We start from the raw sequence: 8,735 nt of genomic DNA, 5'->3' as shown, positions 1-8,735 counted from the left end.
CGGCCAAGGGCAGGAGCCCAAGTAGGATTCGGACCTACTTGGGGCGCCCCTTGGCCTCTCCCCTCTCCCTCCTGCCTATATATATGTGGGAGGGGGCGCCTAGCAGACCGAGAACAAATTGCTTAGCCGTGTGCGGTGCCCCCTCCACCGTTTACACCCCCGGTCATATTTCGTAGTGCTTAGGAGAAGCCCTGCGGAGATAGCTTCACATCATCGTCACCTCACCGTCGTGCTGTCGGAACTCATCCAATACCTTGTCGTCTTGCTAGATCAAGAAGGCGGAGGACGTCACCAAGTTGAACGTGTGCTGAACGCGGAGGTGTCGTACGTTCGGTACTTGATCGGTTGGAGCGCGAAGAAGTTCGACTACATCAACCGTGTTATTAGACGCTTCCGCTTACGGTCTACGAGGGTACGTAGACATACTCTTCCCTCTCATTGCTATGCATCTCCATGGATAGATCTTGCGTGTGCGTATAATTTTTTTGTGTTACATGCAACATTTCCCAACAGAGCTCGCCATCTATCCGCAGCGAGATTTGGCACGAGGAAAATTTCCGCGCGGCCGTTCCCGCTTCTCACCCCCTTTGCCACCATTGCCCCGCCTCCACCCGCTCCAGTCCATCTTCCCCAGCCATTCTTCGCCGCCATGGAAGCCTCCTAGCCGTCCCCCGTCACTGTGGATGTCGCACACGCGCAATCCCCTATGGCAGACCTCATCTTCGGCCATGTCGCCCCCGCCATCGCTCAAGGCACCACCACGCCTGCCCGCAACCGACAGGGCAACTTGGTCATGTAGGGTGGAAATCCGGCTGGCCCCGCCGGGAAGGCACGCGCACCCGGCGCCGCCGCCGCTGCGCGATCTGCCCGACCGCCGTCGGAGAAGATGAGCAAGGTTTCGGGTTGAAGCGCAAGAAGGTTCCTACGAAAAGGCCAGTGCCTTCATCCTCTTCCTCCACCCCGGCAAGAGGTACCCCGATGATGCCATTCAACGGCATTGCTTCCACCGCAGGCGAGGTGTTCGATGAAATGGCCGGAAGGTATGCATCTTCGATTCCTTCTACTTGCTTCACTTTTCGCCATTGTGGTAGCATGTGACTTGATGTCACTCATTGTAGTGGTGGTTCGAACGATGCCACTGCCGAGTTCGTCAACTTGTTGGACACCAACACCATCGACATCGATCAAGCCCCCTTCGTTGATTTCGATTACAATGAAATGGAGGGTGGCGTGGATAATCACGGTGGTGAAGATGAAGTGGAGGAGATAAATGAGGGGGTGTATGAGCAAGCGCAAACAAAAATAGGCACGAGATCAAAGAACTACACGATGTTGGAAGACGAAATGTTGATCAAGGCTTGGAGTGCGGTGTCTCTTGATGCTTGCACCAGTCCATCTCAAACCGCCAAGAGGTATTGGCAAAGAATCAAAGATCAATACTTCTGCATTATGGGAAAGTATCCCAATAGGACTCCACACACCTTTCGGTCACTCCAAAGTCGTTGGGACGTGATCAAGCCGATTTGTAGCCGTTGGGCTGCTTGCTTGAAATAAGTTTGCAATGCACCTCCAAATGGAACCGTGGAATCCGATTATGTGAGTTCGTTTTCACGTCCCAAGTTGTGCAAATCATTTGTACCTTTTGAAGTGATTGCATCATTTGACATTGTTTTAATTGTGTAGGAGAAAATTGTCCAACAAGGATACAAAGACATGGTAGCTTACAAAGGCAAAAAAAATTAAACTAAAGCATTGTTGGGACTTGCTCAAAGGGTGTGACAAGTGGAAGTTGATTGACAGAGAATCCCCACAGAAGAGAGGTTCACTTACAAACATGGATGAAGATGAAGATGATGATGGCCCATGAAACTTGAACAAGCCCGATGGTGAGAAGAAGACAAAGGAGAAGATCAAGAGGGAACACGAAGCATCGAACTTGTGGGACAAGATAGATACCATGGTGCAATCCAATGAGTTGATGTTAGCGAAGACATTGGAGACAAAGAAAGAGTTGGCCGAAAAGAAGGCACGAGAGAAGCAAGAGAAGTGGCAATTGCTCAAGGATGAGGGGTTGCGCAAGGCAGCCATTGCGGAGAGAAGAGCCTATGCCGCTGAGACCAAAGCCATGGCCAAGCTTCTTGCCGAAGAGAACAGGATCATGATATTGAACCGCGATTACATGAACGACATCACCAAAAAACGACATGATATGACAAGGAGAGACATCTTGAAGAGGAGGATGCTAGCGGCGGTCGGTGGGTGTTTCGGTGCCAGTGATGTTTTCCCATGAAGAGTTAGAACTAGTGCCGTTGATGCATTCAGTGCGCCCAGCGATGCTTTCGGTGACGAAGTTGGAACCAGTGCCGACGATGGATTCAGGGGTGCCGATAGCATCAATGGCGGTGGTGCGGAGTGAAGATCACGACGACGGGTGAAAAGCAACCAAAATGATGATGGACGTGGTCGTCGTTTTTGCGTTGGTCGTACAAAATTATGCTTTTATTTGCGCGTGAACTATGTTTTATTCTTCGAATTTGAACTCAATTGTCGAAGTTGTTGTCAAATTCACTTATTGGAATTTTTCGGTTTGCGGGACGATGCAGGCTGTGATCAAGCAGACTTCGCGTAGCCAACCCATAAAAATGCATATTCGTGCACAACTCATATCGGCCGGTAAAACCGTTTTTCAGCAAACTGTAAAAGTTTTTGCAGGTCGGCCTTATACAGGGTGTGGTAGAGATGCTCGCATCCTCGGCCACGGCGGCAGCGGGCAGCGAGACCCGTCCAAGCTCGCGTCCTCGACCACGGACGGCGGCGACGAAGACCCCTTCCAAATCCGCTTCCCGCACGCGATTCTTGCAGGCCGTTGGGAACTTCAACCCCAACATCCTCGGTTCCCCTCCCTCGATGACGCCAAAGAACGCGTCTCAAGCAGCGCCCGGCGTCTCCCCCATTATCAGCTCTTCCCGAAACCTCTCCCCAAGGTACTCCATTTTATTTGATTGAGATGAGAGAGGGGTCAGGTGGCACGCGGTGGCTGTTCGTGGTTGCGTGCTGCTTATGTACTGTGCAATTTCTTTTCTTTTTAGATAGTTGCTGCTCTGTGCTAGAAGGGATGAACAGGGGAGAAACAGGACAGGGCTGGGTGTTGTCTGCACACAGAGATATTGAGATAATTGGTACTATTGTTGTAGAATGCTGTGATGGAAAATAAAAAAATTCTTCGATCTCTTGGAGATGATGTTGGATTGAATGATTTCTTGCAGTCACAGGAGTCGTCCAATATCGTGCTTCTTATTGGAAAAGAGTCCCTGATTTCGTACATGCCAACAAGAAAGAAGACTAAGGGGCCGTTTGGTTTTAGACCTAGCAATGCCACACTTTGCCATACAATGTTGCCAAACTTGCCTAAGGTTAGTTCTTCAAAATGAGAGCCACAGTGGGTTCTTAAGGTGAGGAATTTTTTAGCGTGCATGCTTTGTTCGTCCGGATTGGGTGGTGAGTTTTGGCCTTTTGGGTATGACAGCGAGGAATGTTTTAGTGTGCATGCTTTGTTCGTCCGGATTGGTGGTGAGTTTTGTGTATGACAGTGAGGAATGTTTTAGTGTGCATGCTTTGTTCGTCCGGATTTTAGCGGCCACTGTGTCGTCCAGGTTGGAGAGGATGACGGAGTCGGCATGGCTGAAGAAGGTGAAGCGGCTGTTGGGGTTAAGTGTTGCGAGTAATTTTACAGGAGTGAGCTTGCTCAGAAATCTGCGACCGTTGAAACATGAAATACATGCAAAGATGGGGAATAATCAACATGATGCTCTGGTCGAGAGAAGTAGAAATTAATTAAGCTTCAAGAGGCTGAGACGACTCTTGTAGTACTGACAGGAAAAATTAGTTCTGGAAACACCGATATCTCTATACTATCTACCTATGTTCAACAAAGAAATTCATTTTCTTCCTTTCTCGGTCCTCTATTTTTTAGCAGACCAAGATGCACAAAAGTGCGGCCTATAAACTGAAATAGAAGCAGGTAACTACACTCTAGAGGTATACATGAACAAGAGAAAAGAGGAGAACAATGATCAATGGAGAAATGCACTGCGCTGTTAACTGCTGCTACTATAACACTGAAGTTTTAATTGCAGGAGACCCATAAAGAAAGAAAGAAGACTTGTGTTAGCCATTCTTGTTTTGTGTTTAATTTTATGCTTTATTCTTTGACTCGCTAGGATATAGTACAATTTTCAATTGTGAACCTAGCATCTAGCATCGATTTTGACCTCTGAAATTTTGTTTAGCAGGCAGCACCAGCTGCTTTTAGTGCAAATCACCGAGAGCTAAGGGTATATTTGTCCTTGCATCATTGTAATTTTGATGTTTTGCTCTATTCATAATTTAGTATTGCTTGTTCCATCTTGACCCTATTATGTTGTGCCTATATGTGTTTCTTATGCGGTTACGACGGTGACAATGTGCCTAATTTGCTGTATGACATTCAGCGTGATCAGTGGGGGTTGAAAGTGTGGCGATGCCAATGTCAGAGACTGAACTTGTTAGGTTGGTAAGAATTATTTCATATTTCTCTAGCTTTGAGATTGCGGCTTCACTTCTAGTATCATATCAACTATAAATGCATGTGTTGATCATATTAATTATGCATAAAGATACCTCGCAAAAAAATTAATGCGTAAAGATATCATACATAATATTAATGTGCAATTAATTTCCTCCCTAATATCACATATACGCATTTATTGCAATTAATATTGTATATTTATTAATGTGTATATATAAGAAGTGTTCGGCAAGGAAAAAAATGTGGCTTCTCTGGTTCGACCGGATCCAAGATTTTGGACTCCTCGATTGAAAAGAAAGAAAGGTTTTACACTCTTCCGCGGCTCGCAAGCACCTGCTCGGCATCCACTCGCCGGCCGGCCGCCGCCGTATTTTCTTGGTCGGGCCGGCGCGGTGTCGTGCCGCGCCGTGCTGCCTCCCCAGGATTGCACCGCCGGCCGTGACAGGAGAAAGCAACCGAAAACCAACAAGAGCGGGGGACAGGAAGATATCGGAGGCAGCTGCCCCAACCCTAGGTGAGGCCCTATCGTCTCTCGCTTTGGCTTCGCTCCGTCTTTAGGTAGGTAAAACAGAAATTAGAACAGTGACAACTTCAATGGCTCATTCCACCTGGATATATGAAGTGTTTAACCGAGAATCGTAATATGAATCATTTCACGAGTCTATACCAACAATGGGGTGCAAATTATGTTGCGATGTCCAATTAATTAAAGTGGTGCGAATTAACCTTTTCTGGGTGTTTAACAGAAATGCTCGCCTGATTACTATGAATTGTCATGTGGAGATGTGAAATTTCTCATATGGCGTTACTTCCTTAAAACATGTTTTGTACATCTTTTCAGTACAATAGAATATCATATCAAGAGGAGGAATGCATCCAATTCCGGACTGTCTCCTCTTGCTCCCCTTTCTAGTGTCCCATTTATAATGTGTGGCATGTTAGAGATTAATAGGTTATCTTGTGCCACATTACATGCAGGCTCTCACAGTAAAAGTGTACCAAATGGACCATGGGAGTTCCCCAACGAAGATATGTAAGTCTGTTGTGGATGAAGATATCATCAGCAATCTACCCGAAGCTCTCAGAGACAAAATCCTTTGTTGTCTGCCAATAAAAGAAGCTGTTGGAACATGCCTCTTGTCAAGGACTTGGAGGTACACATGGGCTTCAATGACCGAACTGATGTTCAGGAGAGCTGATTTCGCTTCAGGAAATGATAGTGCAGACGATGACCGCAGATTTCTTAAGTTCACTGATATGTTTCTCTTCCTCCACAACGGCCCAATTCTGAAGTTTTGCCTGAATACCGTAGCGAATGAAATGGTATCCACTGGAGGACACCTTTACCGTTGGATGCTTATGCTGTCAAGAAATAAGATTAAGGAGATTCAACTTCAGACAAGTATACGTGACAGTTACAAGGTCCCGTCTAGTTTTTTCTCCTGCGATGAACTAGAATATGTGTATCTGCGAGCTTGTGTTTTCACTAGTTTACATTTGCCACCTCCATCTAAAGGCTTCAAACAATTGCATACTCTTCGTCTAGAATATGTTACCGTGGAAGGAAACAGTTTAGGGGATTTAGTAGCGAGTTGCCCGAATTTGGAGAAACTTAATATTCGTGGATTGTGCAGCCAATCCAATATAAATATTCGTTCAACAAAGCTCAAGGTGCTAAAAATTGAAGGCTGGTTTACACACCTCAATCTGCATGCTCCTTATCTTACTTCCGTATGGATCAGACTGGAACTGAGTTCTGACACAGATGGTGCTTCGACAACCAGATGCAACTTCAATCTTTCTCCATTTATTGCTTCTCTTTCAGATGTTGAGACTATTAGGTTTCATGGACACATCCTTGAGGTAAGAAACTGTGATGGCAAAGTTTTCGCTTAGTGCTTATTATTTCACTGTTTCTTATTATGTTTGGGGGCCTATTGCCATTTCAGTGCGTAGAACGTGAATTTCTGATTCTCAAGCAGCCAAAATTATTCAACCGGCTGACAGAGATAAGCCTGGAGATCAATCTCGGTGATCTCAAGGAAGCAAATTTTGCCTTGTACTTATTTCAGCATGCCCCCAACCTGCGATTTTTCAAACTAAAGGTACAGATGATGAAATCTTCTGACTTGCTACATATCATAAATTTCCATTGGACCCTTGCTCAATTTTACAGTCTGTACTTTGCAGCTCATTTCCAGGAATTCCATGGTACCAAGAGTGCATTTCTGGGAATCAATAGACCGTGATGTCTGTCTCTTCCAGAACGTTGAAGTAGTTGGTTTGTTCGACTTCACTGGCTCCTTTGCGGAGTTTGGCTTCTTGAAACTTTTACTTGAAGATGCACCAGTGTTAAGAAAAGTGGGAATAATCGACAAGGGATTGGACAGAACTGTCCTAAAAAATCTCCTGAAGCTGAGAAGAGCATCAAAGGATGCAGAAATATTGATTCTTGAGGCTTGTTTCCCCCACTAGAAAAAGGTGCAGGCTACGTTTTTCTATTGAAGGGAAAATATTTACATTTCTTCGTCTGTTCAGTTACTTACATTAAAGTAGGTTCAGTTTTCATGCGAATCTGTAGAAGAATTGCATATATTCAATTTGGAAATAGCAGTATCACCTTCAGACCTGGCATGTCACTTACATTTCTTCTACCATTTTAGGTCATATATGAAATTTAGTGCTATCCAATTTCAGTTTGCCTTTAGTTGACTTTGAGATAACACGCAAGGGAGAATTCTGAGCATGAACGTGTTTGTAGAAGATGAACATATTGGCTAATTGTTTATATTATACTCCAGTTCAGTATTATGAATACGTTTTTGGTCTTGGGCAGGTCAACTTCGCCACTCTAATGTTTTATCTCTACTCTGTTTCCATGGATAGGATCAAGTCCAACCTCTGAGGGAACAAGTCAAGACCATTGGAAGGAACGGTATCAAGCTTGTGTTGGGAACCTCTAACGACTCTACTGCTCTCGTTTGGTGCGATCTTGCAAGACACAAGCTCTGAAGTTAGGGTATACAGGCATGAGTTATCCCCATAGTTTGTTGTTGAAGTTACCCCGTGTTCCTGTGGAAAAACAGTGTTGCCTCAAGAGTTGCTTACCTGTTGTGTCAAAGTTCAGAAAGAAAATGTTTGTCAGCTTAACTTGTGCTATGCAGCTTATTTCCAAATTTGAATGCTGGGTACTCTCAGTGTATTCCTATGGGTCACTTAGGTCCTCTGTTATGTCTCTTGCCTGGTAAAGTTGGTATGATAAACTTCACTGGTTGCCACCCCCAGTAAATGATCCAGTAACTCGCGGTCTTCCTGTTTTGAACTGTTCCCGCCTTTTGACTTTTGAGAGTGCAATTTTTTGCATCTCACACACACACAGAGAAAAAGGAAATTGGCCGCTCTCGGTCGTACTACTAGAAGTTCTTCAGTCGGATTTCCCAGGTCAAGTTCGGTTTGTCTACATTGGCTCTGCGCCAATGAGCAAAAGGAGGACCATCCGTTTAACCCGAGATATGTAAATTTTTTACCTAACCTATTTGACTTGACTATTTTTCCACACCTTAAAACGCGTAGTGAATTACAGCGTGCAACTCAATTTGCACGATTTCGACTCATTGACTCTACTTGTTTGTCTTAAGAGTTCAGAAAGTCAGCTTTCCTAATTGTTGCAGTCAACTTTGCTGCCCTTAAAGAAAATATTAAGCATATGCTGTTCTCTCAAGGATAGGATCGAGTCCAGTCTCGAAAGTAACATGACGAGACTTGGCAAACAGTCAGCAAACTCATGGTTGGAACTTGGATGACCCCACTTCTATGCTTCAGCGTGATCTCGTAAGGCATGAGCTCGCCGTGAGCATGAGCTGTAAACCTTAAGCACTACTGTTTGCTACAGCAGTGCAAAGCATTGACAGAATCAAGTTGATTTCTACAAAAATAAATAAATAAAATCACAGTAGTACCATATTAGAGTTTCTTGGTTGTCGTGATAATTATTTCAACCTGTAGTACCTGTCTGTACAGCAGGAAATGTTCCAAGTGGAACGCGCAAAAACAAAAATGCATTTCAAGCTTGACCAACGCATGATTGGCAAACACCATATTAATAGTTGGTAAAGGAAGATAGCTTATGGTTATGGGCAGTTGGTTGAGTAGTTAATTGCCATGATGA

General features: G+C 44.8%; 1 protein-coding gene across 6 annotated transcripts; it reads left to right on the top strand.

Annotated features, from left to right (window-relative positions):
• Positions 1 to 2,732: 2,732 nt before the first annotated feature.
• Positions 2,733 to 7,749, top strand: LOC119279365 (F-box/FBD/LRR-repeat protein At1g13570-like). Of its 6 annotated transcripts, XM_037560629.1 has the most exons (8): positions 2,733 to 2,984; positions 3,090 to 3,179; positions 3,267 to 4,548; positions 4,790 to 5,081; positions 5,546 to 6,430; positions 6,517 to 6,672; positions 6,758 to 7,048; positions 7,454 to 7,749. In XM_037560629.1, exons 5-7 carry the CDS (start codon positions 5,570 to 5,572, stop codon positions 7,040 to 7,042), a joined length of 1,302 nt encoding a protein of 433 aa, XP_037416526.1. In that variant the 5' UTR covers positions 2,733 to 2,984; positions 3,090 to 3,179; positions 3,267 to 4,548; positions 4,790 to 5,081; positions 5,546 to 5,569; the 3' UTR covers positions 7,043 to 7,048; positions 7,454 to 7,749. The 6 variants fall into 6 exon arrangements, with proteins under 6 accessions (XP_037416526.1, XP_037416532.1, XP_037416519.1 ...); XM_037560635.1 differs by having other exon boundaries at positions 3,094 to 3,179; positions 3,267 to 5,081; XM_037560622.1 differs by having other exon boundaries at positions 3,267 to 5,081.
• Positions 7,750 to 8,735: the final 986 nt, after the last annotated feature.

This window comes from Triticum dicoccoides, chromosome 1A, assembly GCF_002162155.2.
Source record: "Triticum dicoccoides isolate Atlit2015 ecotype Zavitan chromosome 1A, WEW_v2.0, whole genome shotgun sequence".
NCBI lineage: Eukaryota > Viridiplantae > Streptophyta > Magnoliopsida > Poales > Poaceae > Triticum > Triticum dicoccoides.
Note: the sequence above shows the minus strand (reverse complement) of the source record. Positions and strands in the feature narration are given on the sequence as shown.

What these genes read in the sequence shown, in the direction of transcription:
- LOC119279365 (XM_037560648.1), top strand. Translation starts at nt 5,570, where the DNA reads ATGGACCATGGGAGTTCCCCAACGAAGATATGTAAGTCTGTTGTGGAT. An exon ending in TTCATGGACACATCCTTGAG is followed by an intron (nt 6,431 to 6,516) that starts GTAAGAAACTGT and finishes TTGCCATTTCAG; the next exon opens with TGCGTAGAACGTGAATTTCT. An exon ending in TGCGATTTTTCAAACTAAAG is followed by an intron (nt 6,673 to 6,757) that starts GTACAGATGATG and finishes TGTACTTTGCAG; the next exon opens with CTCATTTCCAGGAATTCCAT.